Source organism: Physcomitrium patens, chromosome 4 (assembly GCF_059467195.1).
Source record: "Physcomitrium patens ecotype Gransden chromosome 4, ASM5946719v1, whole genome shotgun sequence".
In the NCBI taxonomy this organism is placed as follows: Eukaryota; Viridiplantae; Streptophyta; class Bryopsida; order Funariales; family Funariaceae; genus Physcomitrium; species Physcomitrium patens.
The window spans coordinates 10,822,136-10,846,069 of NC_143413.1; the positions used below are offsets into that span (position 1 = coordinate 10,822,136).

Here is a 23,934-nt window from a genome sequence, read left to right on the forward strand (position 1 = left end):
TATATATATTTGCAACATCACCAAGGATCAAAAGTAAAGTATATGGATTCTTTTGAAAAGCCACAAGGCCTTAGTCTTATACTTCTATTTATATTTAAGATGCTACAACCCATATTTGACATGTGCACCTTCTTTCTTAGAATTACTATACTAATTATTGGTCTTCCTATTTTCTACTAATTAAATATATTTTTTGTATTTTTGACTTCATCAAAATATTTAAAAACACCTAATTAGTCTAAAAATCTTTTAAGGTGTCTAAATTTTCTTCAAATTCTTTATAATAGCCTTCCAAGGTGGTAAAATTCTTTAAACCAAAGTCTAAAAATTATGCTCTAAATCTTTTTTAAAATTTATAAATAAATTATATTATTTTTTATAATTTTTTTATAATAATAATATCAAATGAAGATTAATTTTTCTTATCTTGATAATTTTATATAATAATAAAATAAATTTAAATAAACCAAAAATTCTATTTTGTACATTAAAAATAAAAAACATGTTTTTTTTTTTTTTTTTTTTTTTTTTAATACTTCTTCTACCTAATAATTAAAAATTAAATTTTTTTAATGAATAATAATTGTAGATAAAAGGCTAATATATATATATATATATATAAATAAAATTTAATTCTCATAATTAAGTAAAAAAAAAGTTAACTAAGATAATCACTTTTAAGATTTATTAAGATTTTTTATTAAAAAATTTAGTAATAATTTCATAATCAATAAAAAATTTTAAATTTTAAATATTTGAGATATGGAATACATTCTTTAATTTTAATATTTTTGTATTTAAATACCTTTCTATCAACTTATCAAAGAAATCAAATTTAAAAATCTATATAAATTAATTATAATTAATAATTCAAGATTTTCTAATCTTCTTAGTAATGATGTCAATCTTAAATATCTATTTAGATCAAGTGAAGTCAAAATTATAACATGACCTAATAAATTTTAGAATAATACCAAGTTTAAATACTTAAATAAATTAAGTATAAATTAAGATATAAGATTGATCAATCTTTTTGGCAAAGATATTAAATTAAATTATGTATGTATATTAGATATATTAAAAGATCTTAAGTCATTGATACTAATTTTAAATTTAAAACTTAGTAACTTGAGTGTAATTTAAATATAAGATTGTCCAATCTATTTAGTAATGATGTCAAGTTTGACCACAAATGTAGATTATGTGAAAATAAAGATGTCAAGGTCCAATACCTATTTTTATTAAATTTAGTCAAAGATGTAAGATTGTTAAATTTATTTGGAAATTTTTTTAAGCTTTAGCACCTTTTTATATTAAGCATATTTAAAGATGTTGAATAGTTAATATTTTTTCAAAATTTAAAATCAAAAACTTAATTTTAATCAAATATATAAGGTTGCCAAATCTATTTAGCAATTATTTTATATTTGAATACATAATTAAATCAAATATAGTCCATGATGAAAGTTTGTCTAATAAAGATAGTAAAGAACTAAAGTTTAAGCACCTATTTAGATCCAATATTATTAAAGATATAAAATTTCTCAATCCATTATACAATGATGCTAATCTTAAACAATCATATAGATCAAGTATAATCAAAGATATATGGTTGCCCAATCAACTTGGCAACATTGTCAAGGTTAAACACTAAATATTATGAAAGATGTTATACTGAATAATCCATTTAGTAATGATGTGAAGTTTGAGCACCCAATTAGATCAAATAGAATCAAAGATGTAAAGTTTTTCAATCTATTTGGCAATGAGATAAAGCTTAAATATTTAAATAAATAAAATTTAGTTAAAGATATATAATTATTAAATTCTCTTAGTATAGATGGCAAACTTAAGTATCCATTTAGATCAAGTATAATCAAAGATATAAGATTATCTAATATATTTAATAAAGTTATTAATCTTAAATACATATAAATTAAATATAGTTAAAGATATAAGATTGTCAAATTCATTTGGTGATGAGATCAAGCTTGAGTACTAATATAGTTCAAATGAAGTCAAAGATATAATGTTGCTCAATCCATTTGGTAGAGATATTAAGCTTAAATACCCATTCACATTAAGTGTAGTAAAATACATTGTTCAATTATATAAAAATTAGACTAAGAATGCATTGAGCATCTAATTATGGAAGAATTTTAATTTATTTTTAGATTGGATTTATATTCTAAAATATCTTATGCATAAGATATTTTAAAATTTTCTTTTGACAATCTTTATCAGTTTAATTAAGCTTCTAATTATCACAAATATATTATATTAAATATAAAAAAATCTTAAATTTATTTTATTACATATTAGAAATATAGTCAAATATTAGTATAAAAAATCACTTTAATCTAAATAAAAAAATTGCTTAAAATAATATAAATCTTTACTAACTTATAAAAATCTAATTTTTGAGATCTTAATTTAATTGAATTTCAATAACCTTTAATATAAATTTCCAATAAATTAAAAAAAATCATAAAAAACATTCAAGACAATCATATTCTTAAACCTATAAATTTTCTCTTATTAATTTGCTACATAACTTATAAAATATTATAAAATATTAAAAAAATAAAATCATCCAAAATAATCTTAATTTTATAAATATCACAAAAAATCATAATGTACTCAAACCACTTAAAGTTAGTATATAAAGAAACTACATTAATTTTACATTCCATTCCTATCTTCTAATCAATAAAAGAAAAATATTACTTGCCATGGATGTGTAGTTTTGTACTTGATAGTATGGTTTCTATCCTAGTTCATAGTAGTCTTCTTTGAATACCAATCTAAGTTTTTTTTAGGTATTTTTTACTAAAAGCTATTATTTATTTTTACCTAAATATGATTATAATTTTTCTTATTTTAATCTATTATATATTATCTTACTTATGGCCAATAAAGTAATTAGATTTATTTATTTTATTTTATTTTACTAAAATAAAATATTAATACAAAATATTTTATTACCTTGTCTTTTATTTATCTTTTTAAAGTAATTTTTTTACTATACTTTCAATTAAAATCTTCTATAATATTTTTTTTTTTCTTTTACTTAATAGCTAAGTTATAATTCTTTAACCTAATATTGTTTAATCCATTCCACAAAAATATTCACCTTCAATACTTCTATAGATTAAAAGAAGTTAAGAATGAAAGGTCTTCTAGTCCATTTAATAATATTATTAAGCTTGAGGATCTATTTAGATCAATTGCAATGAAAGATGTAAAATTTCTTAATCTATTTTTTAAAGTTATTAATCTTGAACATCTTAGAAGATGAAATATAGTCAAAGATGTAAAATTATTCAATCTATTTAGTAATAGTATCAACCTTAAGTACTAATATAGATCAAATAAAGTTAAAGATGTAAGGTTTTTTAATTCATTTGGCAAAGATTTCAAGTTAAAATACTCATTTAAATTAAATATAATCAATGATGTAAGGCTTCAATACTTATATATACTAAATCTATTTAAGGATGTTAAATACTTATAACTTCTTTATACTACAAAATCAAGCTTAAATACTTAGATAAATTAATTTTAATCAAAGTTATAAGGTTTTTTAGTCTATTTGGAAAAGATGTCAAGTTTGAGCATCCATTTAATTTAATTATTTTTAAAGATGTAAGATTATTTAATCTAATTTATTTAATAATATTATCAAACTTAAATAGTAATATAGATTAAATTTAGTCAAAGATATAAGGTTGTTTATTCTATTTGGCAAAAATGGTAAGCTTAAGCATAAACTTAGATTAAATAATGTCAAAGATATCAAATATGAACACTTAGATAAATCAATTTTAGTTAAAGATTTAAGATTTTTTAATCTATTTGGTAGAGATGTCAAGCTTGAATACCTATTTAAATCAAATATTTTCAAAGACATAAGATTGTTTAATTCATTTAGCAACAATGTCAAACTCAAGTACCAATTTAAATTTAGTGAAGTCAAAGATGTAAGATTTCCTATTTTATTTGGCAATGATGTCAAAATTAAATATCAATATATATCAAGTAAAGTCAAAGATATAAGGTTGCCTAATCTATTTGACGACAATGTTAATAATAAAGATTTATATAGATTAAATGTAATTAAATATACAAGATTGTCCAATTTATTTGGCAATGATATCAAGCTTGAACACTCAAATAAATCAAATGAAGTTAAAGTCATAAGATTACTTATTCTATTTGGTAGAGATTTCAAATTCAAGTACATATTTAAATTAATTATAGTTAAAGATGTAAGGTTATATAATCTATTTGGTAATAATATTAAACTTAAGCATCAACTTAGATTAAGTAGAGTCAAAAATATAAAGTTACAAAATTTATTTAGAAATGATGTCAAATTTGAACACTAATATAAATTAAGTTTAGTCAAAGATATAAAGTTACCTATTTTATTTGAAAATATTATCAAGCTTAAGCATTAACTTAGATTAAGTGAAGTCAAAGATATAAGATTGCTCAATATATTTAAAAAAATATCAATAATAAATATTCATATAGATTAAGAGCAATCAAAGATGTAAAGTTGTCCAATCTATTTAGCAAAGATATCAAGTTTGAACACTTCAATAAATATCAAGGACATGAATCTCAAATAAAGAAAATTTAATACACTCTTGTATCATTCAAAAAGATTAGAAAGTCATTCAAAGATGGTAATATATTGAATTAGAATGGCTATTGCTAAAGACAAGAAGATTAGAAAATTTTGAAAGAAGACTAAGGACTAGAAAGGTGTTAATAAGAATGAAGAAGGCTTCACTCTTGCCTCCATATATACTATCTAAAGAGGAGCTACGTAGCAATGTTCTATAGGACCTCCAATATGTGTTGTCTTTACTAGATAAATATCTTAACTTATAATTCAAGTTTTCTATATGTGTGCCATGTAGTTAGCTTGTTCTACAAACTACCATTATGTGTAATATGTGACTAACTTGTTGATTAAGCTTCTAAGCTACTAATTAATTACAAACATGTATATAGTCAAAACAACACCTATCAAGCTTCTAAGAAGCTTCTTTAGAAGATATTATGAAATTAATTTATTTTTACCTATTTCTACCTAATTATATAAGTAATTATTAAAATAAATATATATATTTTTTATAATGATCAAGTGAAGTTAAAGATATAAGATTTTTTAATCTATTAGGGAGAAATATCAAATTTAAGCATCTATTTAAGTTAAGTTCATTCAAAGATGGAAAGTTATTTAATCCATTAGATAATAATATTAAGCTTAAATATCTAAATAAATCAAGTTTAATTAAAGATGTGAGGTTTTTTAATTCATTAGACAAAGATGTCAATCTTAAACAACTACATATAAGAAGTTCCATCAAAGATATAAGGTTGCCTGATCTATTTGGCAATGATGTCAATTTTAAGCACCGACTTAAATTAAGTAGAGATAAAGATATAAGATTGCCTAAGTTATGATATGAAGCATAAAAAATTATATAGATTAAATATAATCAAATATGTAAGTTTGCCTAATCCATTTAGAAAAGATTTCAAGCTTGAAGAGCCATTTAAATTAATTTTAGTCAAAGATGTTAGATTTCCTAATCCATTCGGCAAAAACTTCAAGCTTAAGCATATACTTAGATTAAGTTTAGACAAAGATGTAAGGTTGCCTAATTCATTTGGCAAAGATGTCAATTTTAAACACCCACATAGATTAGGTGTAGTCAAAGAAGTGAAGTTGCTCAATTCATTTGGCAATAATCTTAAGCTTAAGCATCTATTTAGATCAAGTTCTAATAATTTAAAATTATTAAAAATAAAATTTAAAAGATTTTGTATAAAGAAAAAAATTCTCAATTGTACAACATTCAAACTCTTATATTTTTTCTAAATATCCTTTTCATAAAGAATTTGTGATATTTTATCTAATGATAGTTTTTTTGATTTATGAAAAATAAGAAAATCTAATAAAAGATATTTTAACTTTTTATAATTTTTTATCAATATAATAATAGTATTTAGTAATTCATTGACTTCTTCAAATATTATAGCATCAAATTTACACCTTAATAATTAAGAAGAAGAAAAAAAGTCTTTCCAAATTTTTTGAGCATATTTTTATTTTTGCAACTATAAAAAAATATTATCAACTACAAAGCAATACAACACATAGGAATAAAAGTTAAAAATTACTACATTTAAAGTATGCTATACATGTATGTAATATCTTTTAGAAAGCTCACATAAAGACATATATAAATAATTATATTAATTATATCTAATTAAAACTAAGGATTATAATTTTGATATTTTAATTTTAATTTTAATTTAATTTTATTATTATTTCATACATTCTATTTAAATTAATCCATATTCTTCAGCCTTTGTATTCTACATTAGTTTCAACAATCTTATAATCCATGCCTTGTAGTTGATCATGTATTTTTACAAATCTATTTTTGTTTATTTTTATTAAAAACTTATAAATCAAAGCATCTAGTATAAGATTAGTATCATGTTTTATTCTTGCTTCATTTTTTGGCTATATTCATAATACTCTTTCTTTTGACATGTCTTCAAGATATATATTATTATAAAATTTATATATATATATATCTATATATATATATATATATATCTATATATATATATATATATATATCTATATATATATATATCTAAAAACATATTCTTTTCTTCATCTTTCAAGTTATCAAAGCTTATTTTTAATATATTTCAAATCTTATAGTCACTATTATTTTCATTCTCATCCAAATCACTTTTTTTTTAATCTTTGCAAAGCTTGCTCTCAAAGTCTCAACCTTTTTTGTCCCTTTAAAAATTCACCCATTACTTTCAAGCTTCAAAGTAAACCATTTTAAGGTCTTAATTTTTTTCTTCTAATATTAATAAATTTATTAAATAATTTCTCTTTATATCCACAAGAATGAATAATAAACAACTTTAAACTTGTATCTTCATTAATTTCTTCAATATTTATTTTTTAAATCATCATAGATCAATGTTCTATTAATTTCTAATTTTAGATTATTAAAATTATTGTACTACTATTGCAGCATACAAAACATCTATAGGAATGATATCTTCAATTTGACTTTGGTTCTTTATATCATCAAAGACCAAGATGGTTTTTTTTTTTTCTTTTTTTTTTCTTTTTTTTTAAATTAAAAATTTATTTAATATTATTTGAACTTCTTCAAAATCTCTTAAGATTTTTTATTTTAAATTATTCTAATATATTGCAAGAATCTTTATAACAATCACCAATATTTTAAACTTTTTTAATAAAGCATGCTCCATCATACATGTACTTTATATCTACAAATATGGCTTTTATAATTTTAGTCTTGCATATTCCACCTATGCCAACAAGAAATATTGTTTTTACTTTCTCTAAGCATAATTTACTTATTTTAAAGAAACAACCCTATGTACTAAATATATTTTTTTTAGAAATATCAACCTACATTTAAAAATCAAATTGCAAGTAATATCATTAAGTGGATATATTTCATTCTAACCTATTTTTGTGAAACAATAGTAAATCCTAACATTCTACTATTGTTGCATAATTAAATTGATCAAATTAAATTAAAATAAAAGTAGTATGATTATCAATAAAAGCTTTATCAATGGCAATTGATTATCTATGTTCTTTAGATGTAACTTTTCATCAATTTTGTCCATTGATTAAGCTAAATTATTTATGTTTTCATCCACTAAAATCTTCTTCTTTAATATAATTAATCTTTCACAAATTTTTAATAAAATTTGGACATTGTGCAGGATTTAAATTCCAACATTCTTGAATAAGCCTTATCAATTTATTATAATTTGAAGGTAAAATTGATCTTTCATCTTTTTATATTATCAATAATATCTTTTTAGAACTAGTACAACCATAAAATGCATCTTATTTTATAAGAATCTTAGAACATAACATTGCAAATGAAAAAAAAAAAAAAAAAAAAAAAAAAAATCTTCAAAAAAATTTATTTTTATTAATTTAGAGCCACCTTTTAATGCTTTTAGTGTCTTATATTTCAAAATACCATAGATAGAATTATTTTCTATTATTCTTAAATTTTATCCATCATTGATTTTAGACATGCCAAAATTATTTAATTTCACCATAACATGATGAATAATATTGTTCATCATTTTCTTTTCTATTATATTGACTAAAATATTGTCAAGCTTTAGATCTTGATGTGTAATTTGTATGTCATGTAAGTAACACATTTTTTTTATAATTTGATGTATAATATCAATCATAAAATTATATAATATTTATTTATCTTCTTCCAATATAACATCAAGGCTTTTTTGCATCAATTTTATTTCTAAATATAATTCTATATATTTACTAGTATCATGTTTTGCTGTAAAATAATATGTGATGAGGTTTGGATGGCTAAGACCAACTAAAATGCTCACTTCTACAAAAAAACAAATCATTGTAGTTGTAGAAGTGAGCTAATAGCCGTTTTTTTATTTGTATATGAAAATTTGCACTACTTTTATTCATAGATTGCTCCAAAACCTACTTTGCCTTAAAATTGCACAATTTCTATATTTTTTTAAATCAATTGAAAGTTCCAAAGTATCCAAATCTCTATCTTCAATACATTGCAAGTCTCTAAATATTTACAATAGATGTTTTTGCTAATTCCAAGTATTAAAAATTATTATTTATACTTGCATCAATATATTTCTTATATAAATTCTTATCATCACATTCTAATTCATTAAGTGATCCAACATCAAAATTAATAGATACCATACCTTCATATTTTTTTGAGATATTTTTTAAAAGCATATTATTTGCTACATCACAATAATGCTTTAAATTCTAATGAATCTATCAAAAGCCCTTTTTATTCTTCAATTGATAAATTTCTACTTCACACCAATTTGATTCTTTACAATCCTTTACCAATAAGTAGATTTTATTTATAATAAGAAGCAATTTATAAAATATGAGTCTATACTCCAAACCATTATTATGTCAAGGATAAGAACTTGATAAAAAAATAAAAATAAAAAAATAAAATAAAATGAAGCTCTTTCAAAAAAATATAAAAAAATCAAAATAAAGAAGTATGTATATTAAAAAAAACTAGAATGACTATCATCAAAAGTTAAGAAAACTAAAGACTCTTGAAATAGACTAGAAATAAAAAAGAAATTGAAAAGAGTGAAAAGGCTTCATTTTTGCCTCTATATATTATCTATTTAAGATCTATGTGGCAATGTTCTATACGACCTCCAAAAATGTATTGACTTTACATGACATGTATCTTAACTTGCAAGACAAGTTTTTTATATGGATGCCATATAGTTAGCTTATTTTGCAAGCTATCAATACATGTGGCACGTGATTAGCTTATTGACCAAATTTCTAACTTACCAATCAAGTACAAACAAATGTAAAGTCAAAACAATGTCTAAAAAGCTTCTAAGAAGCTTTTCTAGAAGATATTATGAAATTAATCAAATTTTATTTACTTCTACCTATTCATATTACTTAGGTAACAATTACAATAGATATATATCTATTGTATATATATCTATATCTATTGTATATATATATATATATATATATATATATATATCCATGATATTACTCTTCCTTCTAAGTATGAGTTCTACAAAAAGTAGTAATCATATATTAAGGAAGTTTAAGATGTGGCAAATTATATTTGCTACATACTTTGATCTTTGTTCTCTTTGAAGGTAGTTGATAGATCTTCTCAGCAATCGGTAATGTCCCATTTCAGGGCAGAAAGAACACTCTATGATTTAATCATTGTTGAAACCTTCATAACTTCTTTCAAAAAAAACCATTTGTAATACCATCAAGAGTAGTTTCTACTTCCAATAAAATCACCAAACATCTTAAGTCTCTTCCTTAGTCATGATATCAAACATGTTATATCTTTCCATCTATTTAAGAAAGAACATATTCTTCTTGAAGCTCTTCATTCATATTACGTCGTCTTGAAGGCTGTGATAATTATAATTTCTTATTTGATAAGTTAACAAATGATGGCTCTTGAGTTGAATCCATTGGCTATTTATTTTCTATCTTTTTAATGCTACAATTATACAAAAACTAAAAACAAAGATAGAAGGTAGAATACAATCTTTTTTAAATTGTATTTCTTTTATAATAAAGGTTTGTTATGCTTCATCTTGGTTTTGATGGATGTTGTTGATGAAAAGCTTTGATCTTCTTTGTTGTATTTGTAAGATTTTTTGCTAGCTCCCACATGTATTTGCTAATATCATATCTATACCAATGAATAAGATATTCTAATCTATGTCAATGCCACCTTAAATCCAAGACTTCTTCTACCTCAAATTCTTAATTATTATCTACTTCTATAAGAGGTGGTGGTATTTATCTTCTTCTTGGAATATTCAGTGTCTTATATAGCTCTAAAAGAGATATGTGAAATATGAGTTGGATTTTCATAGACTCCAATAGATGTAATCAATAAGCAATTTGATTGACTTATTTACAAATAGAAAATGGTCCAAGTCTATAATAATCCAACTTTTCATAAGGATAAATAATTTTAATATTACAAAAAAGTAACCATATCTTATTATCAATATAAAAATGATATTTTTTCTTGTGAAAAGCATCTGCATTGCTCTTTTGTTGTTCTTGAGCTTCTTTTAATCACGCCTTTATTGTTGTATGTAGTTAAAATAAATAATTTTATTAAATCTCCTACCATAAATTTATCAACTTTTAAAAAGTCAAAAGTATCAAGTCATAGATGATATCCATAATTAGCAAAGAAAGATGTTTGTTGTATAGAAAAAATGTACCATGTTATTATAAGCAAACTCTGCTAATGGCAAAAGAATTGTCGAATCATCTTATTAGTAGTTGATGGTACACCTCAAATATTACTCTAAAACTTGATTTGCATATTTTTTTTGTATATTAATTTGAGGATAAAAAGTTGAAGATAGTTTAATATTCATTTTTAGAATCTTAAAAAGTGTTTATCAAAATCTTGATACAAATTGAGTTTTCTTATTTAATATAATATCTTTAGACAATCCATGATAGCAATAGATATTGTCAAAGAAAAGCTTGGTTGTTTCTTCACTTAAAATAATTTTTGTACATAATATAAAATATGCTATCTTGGTGTAACAATCTACTATCGTAAATATACAGTCATAAGAACCTGAGACTAGAAGATCTGTGATAAAATCTATAGAAAAAGAATACTATAGTTGTTTTGGAATGAATAAAGATTGAAGAAGTCCATAGGATCAATAACAAGGAATTTTTGACCTTGAACAAATATCACATGATTGAACAAAGTCTTTTATTGCCTTCCAATTTTATCGCTATCAAAAATCTTTGAATATAAGTTCTAAAGTCTTATTGTATCTAAAGTATCCAGCTACTAGAAAATCATGAGATGCTTGAAGAATACATAAACATGCTTATCCTTCTAGAATATATAGGCATCTTTTAAAATAAAATAGGTTATTTTTGAACTTAAACTTGGAAGCATCACAAGACTTAGAAGAAAGATTTTTGATATCATGAACAAGAAGATCAAAGGACATACTTGATTGAATTTGCTTAACAAGGGTTGAATCAATAGTTAATGTTGATTTTATTTCTTGAAGATGAAAATGCTCTGATTTCAAGAAAATTATTCTTTATTGATCAAAAGATGAGTTTTTTTTTTTTTTTCAAAAATAAAAATATCAAGAAAGGGTGTCTAAAAAATCTTATTATTTTTGGAACTGATAAATAATCTTAAAATCAAAACTGGACAAAGACATGCTCCAATGAGCTTGGCAACAATTCAAAATACCTGCTAACATAAAATATTCAAGTTTCTTATAGTTAGTATAAATAATGGTTGAATTAGAAGCACTTTTTAGATAATGGTGCCATTTTTAAAATGAATCCACAATTGAAAAGCTCTTTGTCATGAATCTCTTAATTGATCTCAACTGCTGAAAAAAATTGAATAAAAAGCTATTGAGTGAAGTTTATCATCTATTCTTATTTGTGATAATATAGCATTTAAAGCAAAGTTCAATGCATTTATTTTTATAAAATATGGCTTAGAAAAGTTGATGCAATATAAGATTGGTATAGAAATAAGGGCTATTTTCAAAGCTTTAAATGATTCTTTTACTTCTTTTTATTATTGAAGTTTCTCTTTATAAGTCAAATGTATAAGTAGAGCTGCAACCTCAAAAAAATTCATGATAAAGATCTGGTAGTAGTTGACAAATCTCAAAAAACATTGAACAACTTTTATTATTTTTAAAATCTTCCAATCCACAATAATTTGAACTTTATTAAGATCCATCATAAGTCCATCATTTGAAATGATGTATCCTAAGAAGTCAACCTGAGTAGTATGGAATACACACTTTTTTATCTTGGCATAGAGTCTTACATCTTTTAGTTTTTATAATACACAATAAATATAAATTTTATATTTTTCTATATTCTTAAAATAGATTAAAATATCATCGAGATAACATACAATAAAGTCATCTAAAAACTTTTAAAAAATATCATTGATTAGATGTTAGAAACCTACTAGTACATTTGTAAGTCCAAAAGACATGATGTTGTATTTAAGATGTCCATATTTTATTCAAAATGTAGTCTTTTATTCATCTCTTTTTTTAATGCATACCAGATTGTAAGCTCCTTGTAGATCTATTTTTATATAGATCTTAGCTTGATTCAACTAATCAAGAAGTCTAGATATCAAAGATAGTAAATACTTATTTTTTATGGTGATTTTGTTGAGTGCTCAATAATCAATATGCATTTGCAATGATCTATCTTTTTTCTTTACAAATAAAATTGAAGCTCTTTTTGGAAATTTGGAATGGTGTATGAAATTCTTGGCTAGATTTTCTTCAATATACTCCTTGAGTTTAACCAACTTATTTTGTGATAAATTGTAAATTGATCCAAATGGTGGTTGAGTTCTTTCTTGAAGGTCAATTGAACAGTCATAGGAATGATGTTCTAATAGAGTGTCTTCATTCTTCTTCTCAAATATATCTTAAAAATCTTAATATTTACTTAGAATGCTACTTAAAATCTTTCCACCATTAGAAATAGGTGCAAAATAAATGATACATGATAATCTTTCTTTTGCAACATACAAGAAAGCTCTTGCATCTACAAATATAGGTTTAATTATAGTAGACTTATGACTTTCTACTTAATCAACTATACTTTTAGTTATACTTTCAAAAAAGTCAAGACTACAAGAAATCGAATCTATTTTTTTATTATATTTTTTTAGCTACGATAAACTTAAAATAATTAGAGTAGAGGGAGATCTAATGATATTAAATATTACAAAGCTACTTTGACCATTAATTGTTATTTTTATAGGAAGAGTTTCATAAATAATATTTTTTGAAGACAATAGATGACCATCTATGACTTCTATGTGAATAGATTTAGTTTTCTTCACTAAAGATATGCTAGGTCTTTTAACAAATTCTTTATCTTAGAAATATACTAATTCTCTTGAATCTAATAAAGCAAAGGCTTTGTCATATTTAGGTCCTAAAATTATATTTATTATAAAACAAAGAGAGGGTTCTAAGGAGAGAATAGGACCTTCACTAAGCTCCAACCACATGGTCCCTATTATAGCTAGACAAACTCGTTTTCCAACATACTATCTTCTTTGACAACGATACTCTTTATTTTGTAGTTGCATTGCTTCTTTGGACAATGTTGAGTAGTGTACTTAGGTTCTCTATAATACAAGTAGAATCCTTTTTGACAATGATAAATCTTTTCTTATTCAATAAGATGTTTGAAACCTATTGCATTAATTTTCATATCCTCTACTTCTAAATATATGTGTTGAAAAGACATTAGCATTATCATTAAATTATAATAGTATTGAGGTGTACTTGTGTGACTCTTAGATCAAAATTCAAAAAGTTAATTGTCACACCTCACAGCAAAGTTAATTCCTTAACTCAATGTTTAAGGATCAGGTAAGTTTAGCATCAATTTTTTTACGTCATATTATAATCAATAGAAAAATTGGCCAAAAAATGCAACATCATCCCACTTCATATCAATTACAAGTTATCAAAATTGTAAAGCATATATCATTACCAATCGATTGCCTTAACACAAAATATGGATTTTATTAATTACAATATAAATTATATCATATTTTTCATATATGGATGGAATTTCTATCAAAAAAGCCTCTAAAATATCTAATATTAGATCTTATTATTCAAAAAAAGATAAAAATAATAATAATACTAAATTTAAAAGGAGTGTATCAATGAATCTAACTTGCAATTCTACAGTTGAATAGCTTTGAGATAGAAGTTCAATCATAAGTTATACTTGATTGATAAATCCTTGAAAATTGGATCTTATACCATCAAACTTCTTAGATAGTGAAATCTTTGGTTTTCCTACACTGGAAGGGTGTTCTACTATAGGAAAAAGAACACAATTTGGTGCAGATGTTGAAGTAGCTCCAATTATCTCTATACCTTTATTCCTTGCCATTCTTATTGCTCCTTGTGGTAGTAAATTAAATTGATGTATCACAATCATTAACTCCTTCAATTTCTCTTACATTTTTGCTATTATACTTTTTATTTTGAAAAGCTCTGCTATAATAATACTTAAAGAAAGAAAGATATCTGATATCCCTCAAGACAAATAGAAAAGAAGACTTGAAAACAAAGAAAAAAATACTAAAAAAAATATCAATTTAGAAAGGATAATTTGTAATTCCTAATACACTTAAGTTTTATCAAGAAAAAAATAAAATAATCCACTCTTAATTAAGAAAAGACAAAGCTCTGATATTGTAAGTGTACTCTTGTCAATCTATCAAAGATAAAAACTTGATGAAAGGAAATAATCAAATGAAGCTTGCTCAAAAAAATATGACAAAATAGAAATAGAGAAGTATGTATATTAAAAAAAAAACTAGAATGGCTATTGCCAAAAGACAAGGAAACTAGAGATTCTTGAAATTAGACTAAAAATAAGAAAAGAGTTGATAAAAGTGAAGACGGCTTCATTCTTGTCTCTATATATACTATGTACCTAAGATCTATGTGGCAACATTCTATAAGACCTCCAAAAATAAGTTGACTTTGCATGACACATATCTTAGCTTGCAAGATAAGTTTTCTATATGGATGCCATATAGTTAGTTTGTTCCACAAGCTACCAATACATGTGACACATGGTTAGCTTATTGACCAAGTTTCTAACCTATTAATCAACTACAAATATATGTAAAGTCAAAATAGCATCTAAGAAGGTTTCTTAGAAGGTAATATGAAATTAATCAACTTTTATCAACTTCTACCTATTCATATTACTTAGGTAACAATTATAGTAGATATATATCCATGACACATTATTAGAAGTAATTAGTTCTTGAAATACCTTCATAATACTATTCAATTTCTTATAAAGTTTTATACATTGATTTCTATTCAACAAATTATTATCTTCCAATAAATCCTTCAATTCTCAAACATGCACTTCACATTGTCTCCAAATATCTCTATTGACATATATTTTTGTCAAAGTGTGAGTCTCTTGAATATAAAAACTATATTATTTTAAATAATTTAGATATAATTACATCCTAAAATCAACTAAAATGCTCCAAATTATTGATAAATATCTTATAAGTGATCCCAAGTGAATAAGTATGATGTACAATTGACAGATATGTAAATTCTCTTCTTTTGCAATATAATTAACATCTATTAGATTATTTTTTTATTTTTTTAATGTTCATTAAAATAGATCTTAGTAAATACAAAAAAATAATATTATCATAATTTTTAATAATACAAAATTTTAACAATTATATTCTTACATCATAAATTAAGGCTTTTAATAGAATTAATGGCAATAGTACTTTTATTAATACTTATTAAGTAGACTTCAAGGTCATAGTCTACTACAATTTCTTATAAATTCTTGTCTTCATCTCCATCTTCTAGTTCTAATAATATCTCTCAAATAAGTAAATTAAGTAATAATAAAACAACAAAAAAAAATAACTTAGATGGATAATCTTTGGAATCTATCAAAGATATGATATCTGTCACAATTACAAAAATAAATAAATAAATAAATAAATATATCAAACATTAAAAACTAGTAACACTTAGTGGTTGCTAATCTTACATCCAAATGTGAGATGAAATAAATATACAAGTTTTACATCCAAATGTAAAATGAAAAAAATATACAAGTTTTACATCCAAATGTGAGATGAAACAAATATTAAATAAATAAGTACTTAAAAGACACAACACTTAGCATCAGCAAGGTTGCACACAAAGAGAGTATGGAGTAAGATATCTCTCACTTCCAACACCCATTACTTATAGGTGGTAGTTGCTATCCTAAAAGACAACGTCCACTCTTTGACTTTTAGATACATCGCCCTAGGATCCTTTTGGCATCTCGCAAGTCCCAAGAGTATCCTATGTCTAATATTAATTACTCTTATGTCTTATACACATGTTCTTAAGATCCTTTGGCATCTCATAAACTTTGAGGGTATCTTACGACACATACTAATGACTCATACTTAGTCTTTGGATATTCCCTTATTAATACTTTATCCTTTTGACTTTGACTCTTGGTCCATGACTTTGTCCTATATCCATTGGATGCTTTTACCATATACCAAGAGTCAAACCTTTGACCACTAATAACTTACCTAAGATAATATCCTATACAAGGTAATATTTTCTACTTTTACTTTAATACTCCTACTTTGCTATTGGTCAAATGCCTTTTAAGCCTAATGCCTTTGTCAACATGTGGTGTCTATCCTTTACTAATGTCTTTGTCAACAAATCAACAAGCATGTCCTCCGTTACACAATACTTCATATCAATTACTCCCATTTCAATATTCTCTCTTATAAAGTGATGTTGAATGTCAATGTGCTTGGTCCTTGAATGATGCTTTGGATTCTTTGCAAATGCAAGACATCCTTGATTGTCACACTCCATTGGAATTGCTTCCATTTGCACATCTCCAATGTTCTCCAAAAGTTGTCTTAACCATATTGCCTCCATTGCACCATGGCTTGCTGCTATATACTCGGCCTCCATTGTTGACCTTGTAATTGTTGGTTGTCTCTTGCAATTCCATGAAATTGCTCCTATTCCAACAAAGAATACATACCCCATTGTTGACCTTCTATCATTTGTATCTCCAGCCCAATCTGCATCACAATAACCATGCGAACTAATGTTATCACCTCGAAGGCATAATTTGAAGTTTAAAGTGCCTTTTAAGTACCTCATGATTCTTTTGATGATTGTCCAATGGATTGGTCCAGCCCTTAACATGTGTTGACTCACAACACTCACCGCATATGCAAGATCCACCCTTGTGGCAGCCATTGCATATATAAGTAAGCCCACTGCTGCCTTGTATGGAACACCTTGCATTTGACCTTCAACTTCAGCAAACTCTTCATCCGTGAACTTCATCAACTTCAAGTTTACCTCCAATGGTGTTCCAATAGGCTTACACTCCTCTATGTTGAATCGTTTCAATACTTCTTCAATGTACTTGCTTTGGCTCATTGTAATGGTCTTCTTAGCACAATCTCTTACAAACTCCACTCTTAAACAATAGTGAAGCTCTCCCAAATCACTCATTTCATACTCCTTTTCTAACTTTGCCTTCAACCAATCCATCATCTTCAATGTATTGGTTAAGATGATCAAATCATCAACATAGAGGATGACAATCAATATAAACTCATTTGATTGCATCACATATAAGGAATGATCAGCCTCACTCCTTACAAATCCTTCACTCACAAAGAATGTATCAATGCGTTGGTACCATGCCCTTGGTGATTGCTTTATCCATACAAGGATTTCTTTAACTTACAAACAAGATATTGTTTACCTTCTTCAACAAATCCTTGAGGTTGATCCATGTAGATGTCTTCTTTCAAACTTCCATTCAAGAAAGCTGTCTTCACATCCATTTGATGCATCTCCAAATCCATTGCTACCCCAATTGCCACAATGGTTCTAATAGTGGTGAATTTGGCCACAGGAGCAAATGTCTCATTGAAATCTACACCAGTAACTTGTGAGTAGCCTTTGGCAACCAATCTAGACTTGTATCTCATAATATTACCCATTGCATCCCTTTTGGTTCTAAACACCCACTTACAACCAATTAAAGATCGATTTGGTGGAAGTTGAGTCAATTCCCATGTTCCATTGTCCATGAGTGATTTGTATTCTTCTTTTATAGCATTCTCCTACTTCATAGCATCCGTGGACTTCATTGCATCACATAAATTCAATGGATCAATAAGAAATGCAATATTGACATGTTCTTCACTTACTTGAAGAAAGATGTGATGCAATGAAGTCCACAGATGCTATGAAGTAGGAGAATACTATAAAAGAAGAATACAAATCACTCATGGACAATGGAACATGGGAATTGACTCAACTTCAACCAAAACTATCACTAGCATTATTTGCATTCTCCCTATCTCCTTTCTTGGCCTTGTAGCAATTTTTAGCAAAATGACTTGATTTTCCACAAATATAGCAATTCTTCATATTACTTTTTGAATTATCATGTTGGTGAGAATACCTACCTTTGCCTTGTCTTGAAAATAGAGCCGAATCATCACTTGCAAGCTCTTTTTCTTTCCTCTTGGTCACTTCATGGGCAAGTCTTGACATGACATAATTCATGGTAAGCTCCTTCATGTTGATGGACTCCAATGCCACAATGAGGTAGTTGTAGGATTCGGGAAGGCTCATGAGTAATGTCAACACAATATCCTTATCATCAACTGGTTTGTCAACAACTGCTAGTTGGTTAGCAAGTACTTTTACCTTGTTAACATGAGCCATGAAGTCATCTCCTTCTTCCATCTTTATTGTCAAGAATTTCTTCTTTGTCCAAAGGATGTTGGCAAGGTTTCTACTCTCATAGATTTTGTAAAGATTCTTCCATGCTTCTGTTGGTCTATTGCAAGCTATAACATGTGAAAAATTCGCATCATCAAGGTTTGTTGCAATCATCCCAAAAGCCTTTCTTTCACGATGTTTGTACTCCTTCTTCACTTTGATATCAACATTGACACTTGGAGGGTCTTCACTTTCATCAACAATGTTCCAAAGGTCCAATGAAGCCAATAAAAGCTCTATTTTCTTCTTCCAATGGTAAAAGTTGTCACCCCTAAACTTCTCAATCACTCTCAAGCTCTCACCTTCACTTAAAGCCATGTCTAAGGAAGTGATGTATGAAAGAAAATCAAAAAAAGAAGATATAGAACTCTCAAAATCAATAAGAAGGTGTTGCTGCCTTAGAAACCTAGAATGTCTTCTTTGTAAGTAAATAAGTGATTTCACTCTTGTATCACTCTCAACTTCACATATAAGACTTCTCACAAGTCTCATATTCTATCTGAACCTCTTATATAAGCTTTGCCACTCTTCAATCATCCCTCTTTTTTCACAAAATACTTCTGACCTCATAAAAAAAATTCTTGTGAAAATAGAACAATCTCTTAAGAAGTTAAGTACATGAAAGCACAAAGTTAGAATACCAATGAGAAATCTCAACAAAGAAATATAACACTAAAGTTCTAAAACATCATTATATGGAGTCTAACAACAACAAAGACTATAAGTGCACTTAATAATAAATAAGAGTAAAATTACATCAACAACTAGATGCATAAGAAGGATTAGAAGATAACAAACTCAAACTTCAGCAATAACCATAAGATCTACTCCTTACAACAAGAAAGACTTCAAAGTACTTCAAAACTCACAAATAAAGGTGAGTGGGCCCATAACCTATTAACTAAACAAGTACTTAGAAGACACAACACTTAGCATCAGTAAGGTTGCTCACAAAGAGAGTATGGAGTAAGATATCTCTCACTTCCAACACCCATTACTTATAGGTGGTAGTTGCTACCCTAAAAGACAACGTCCACTCTTTGACTTTTATACATATGGCCCTAGGATCCTTTTGGCATCTCACAAGTCCCAAGAGTATCCTATGTCCAATATTAATTACTCTTATGTCTTACACACATGCTCTTAGGATCCTTTGGCATCTCACAAACTTTGCGAGTATCTTACGACACACACTAATGATTCATACTTAGTCTTTGGATATTTCCTTGTTAATACTTTATCCTTTTGGCTTTGACTCTTGGTCCATGACTTCGTCCTATATCCATTGGATGCTTTTACCATATACTAAGAGCCAAACCTTTGACCACTAGTAACTTACCTAAGATAATATCCTATACAAGGTAACATTTTCTACTTTTACTTTAATAACAAATATACAAGTTTCAGATGCAAAACCACCTTAGATAACCACTTCCTAAACATATTAAATTCCAACTTTGAATCACTTAATGTAAGTACAAATTTATATATTTGAGTTAACATATAAATTCATATTTTTACTTTTTTCTACTTTATTATTTTACTATTTTATATCTTCTTTTATTATTGTTTTATGTTTTATATTTATTATTTTATTTTATTATTATTCAACTTGTTTTTTAATTCAAATTTCTGTATCTACAACCAGCAATCAAAATCAAGAAAAAAATTAAAACTGAATTAAGATAAAAGTACGTGAAGACGAGAGCTTGGATTGAGTGTGAATACAACCAATTGATATTGGTTAAGATAAACCTGTTTTGTCCTTTATTGAACCAGTTCTGAAAAAAAAACCTAGATTACGTCCTGTAAACAAGTTAGTTAAGAGATTTATGCAACAACAGAAAGGAAAATAAAAGTGCTCTTGCCTCGGACCAAGCTCACCCAGTTTAGGGTTTAGGGTTTCAGCAACACCAATAGCAATCCAGTGGTTGAGAATCGAGAGTTGCTTCTCCGAAGTTGGGAGATCCAACCTGTCAACGCTGCTGACCACTCTTCACTCGAATTGTTGCCACAATTCCCTCCTGCCTTCAATTTTAATAATCCTTGGTTCTTCGGAAAGCCAACACTGAGAGGCACCTACACAAACTTCACCAATCCAAGAGTCTGATGGAAGGATATCCGAGGCCCTCCAACGATGAACGAACTACCGAACAGCGGTGTGTTCTACCTGGATCCAGCACCACAAACACCGGACCAACATGATCCAGCCAAATTGGCATCAGAAGTCAAGCTAGAAACAAAAACAAATAAAACGAATGGCCTGACTCCGGCGACCTACTGCAAGTGGTAAAAGGGTGAGAGAGGAAGCGAAAAAACAGAAAAACGAGAGGAACCAGAGTACCAAGGGTAAAAAAAAAAAAAAAAAACCGCGGTGGATGAAACCTCAGCACGTTTGATTAGTGTGATGTGAAGGAATTGAGAGGCCGAGGCGATTATAATATCTTACACGATTATAAAATATAATCAATATATCAGTAATCCCAGTCTTCCCCTTGCACAGTCCAACCTGGTCGATTCATGCCCATGTGAGGTGAATAGTCATGCACACTTTGTAAAAGAAATTTGTTTATGTTTGAGATAATCACATTGTAAGCTACTGTATCTTGCAACGTATCCTTGAATCTCTCACACAGAAGTGTATATATATATATATATATATATATATACCCGCTTGGTTTATTTGCTAAAATAGTGATTTTTAGTTTTGACGCTCCCAACAAAAATTAAAATAATATGTAGATATCAGAATTTATGCAACATTTGAATAGAGATTCCGATGTAACAATTTGTGCCTCCAATCAAACATGACGTAAACTAAAATAATTAGTTACATTTTTAAAATGAACAGGGAATTTCCTGTTTTTTGAACTATTTGTAAACTAAATTTAACGAAAACTAAGTATTGTCCAACGTCCTAAAATTATGAAATCAAGGAACCAGACATAATTCTTTTTGTTGCATTATATATACACATACATATACAAATGCATGTGTGAATACATCGGTAATGAACATTTATACAACAATTTGCAGAAAAGTCGACACTGCATTGAAGCATACTTTCCTCTGCCTTTATCCGTCAGCGACAGGTCGAATGCAATCTCAACCCAATAGACGATATCATTAGTGGTGCATGGGAGTCTACTCATAATTCGGAAGTAGAAATTTGACCTACTCTTGCAACACATTTTTCAATATCATTCAATCAATTACGTTTTCGGCGATAAACTCAGGAAAAAGGTTCCTATTCAATTTGAAGTTGGAAGCCTTTCTTATCAGAAGACAACGGAGAAGAAATATCGAATACAGCACCAAAAGGTTAGAGTAATTAAAATTGACCAGTCAAGCATGCTTCAGGACTTCAAAATAAAATGGTATCGGAATTATGTTCCAGATCTTACGGATTACAAACAAACACGGTCAATGCAAATGTAAGCTTACCTACACGAAAATGCACATCGTAAAAGAAGAGGAAAATCGACACAAAGAGTGGATGCATTGTTATCCACAGGAAAGGGAATCAACTGCTTTTCTTAGGTTATTCATCAATCACAGAAATAGCCTGGTGAACCCCCTCCGCTACTGGTAAATTCAAGATCTACTCGTCATCCTCTTCCTCATCATCGTCACCACCGGATGCCTTCTTGGATGCAGCCTTCATGTTCTTGCGCTTCACTCTGCCAGGTCTTCCGCCACCAAGTGGGCTTGACAGAGCAAAGTCAACGTGCTTCTGACTGTCAACGCGAACCATAAAAGAGGGGACATCGACGATTTGTTTGCCGACCCTGTCAAGACATTACAAAACAGTCACATGTCAGGAAGAGATCAAGTACAAGAATCCGTGAGATATACTGCGGGTATTAGCCACGTAGCAGAAGTGACCTTGATCATGTGTTTCTGAATAAAATCTCAGAACTGGCTAACTGCACAATGTTACCCATTCGATGGGTTGTTTCCAAAGCTACTTTGTAATTGAAGATATCTGAGTGGACCACTAATTACTGACATAAAAAATTCGTTAAATTGAGTGTATATACTAGCTATGTGCGTAGTGAATGTTATTATACATGATAATTCCAGAGAAACACTGACCTGATGTGGCGTTGCTTGATGAGAACACGGGCGTGGTGGATGGACTTGGCCATGCCAGACTTGAACACAAGAGTCTGGAGGCGTCGCTCCAGAAAGTTCTCCACGGTAAGAGCCAGCACATAATCGAGCTTGCTCTGATTTTCATCGAGAAGACCATACCGATTCATGCGTCTCAGAAGGGCCTCTCCCTCGAAGATACGACGAGTGTTCTTCTCATCCAAGGTAAGCAACATACGGGCATTGTTGCGGATACGGCTAAGGGCATACTGCACCCTCCAGAGCTCGCGCTTGTTGCGGAGACCATACTCTCCCACCAACTTCAGCTCAGCATCGAGACGTTCCTTCTCGAAGGGCCTACGGGGCTTCTTAAATGTCTTCCCATCTACACAAGGAAGGAATAAGATAAACAAACAAGCCTAAAAACCTACCAGACCACAAACGATCCGTAAACCCTAAAATGTTAACATTCTAACCAAACACAATGTGGGAGCGGGTAAGAAAAGGGCCGAGCGGCAGAGGTAAGAACACTACACAGAAAAACCACGTAAGCTCTAAATCACAGCAATAATTCCTGCAGAAAACCCTAAATTCATGCGTTTCCTACAAGCTGAGGAATTCACTACGCAGCGAGGAATGCAGACCACATCCCGCAATCAATCAAGACAAACACACGATTCCACTCAGAATGATTACTTACAATTGCGGAAGGAAGCAACGTGCACCATCTTGGTGTTGAAGCTTGCGGAGCTTCCACCGCAAGAGAACAAAAACTGGAAAAGAGGATCTCTTGTCTGGTCTCTCAAGACCTTC

General features: G+C 27.7%; 1 protein-coding gene across 1 annotated transcript; it reads right to left on the minus strand.

Annotated features, from left to right (window-relative positions):
• Positions 1–22,474: 22,474 nt before the first annotated feature.
• Positions 22,475–23,892, minus strand: LOC112281942 (small ribosomal subunit protein uS4z). Its single transcript, XM_024519009.3, has 3 exons — positions 23,822–23,892; positions 23,125–23,506; positions 22,475–22,817 (listed from the first exon to the last, which is right to left on the minus strand). Exons 1-3 carry the CDS (start codon positions 23,847–23,849, stop codon positions 22,631–22,633), a joined length of 597 nt encoding a protein of 198 aa, XP_024374777.1. The 5' UTR covers positions 23,850–23,892; the 3' UTR covers positions 22,475–22,630.
• Between the last annotated feature and the right edge of the window lie 42 nt (positions 23,893–23,934).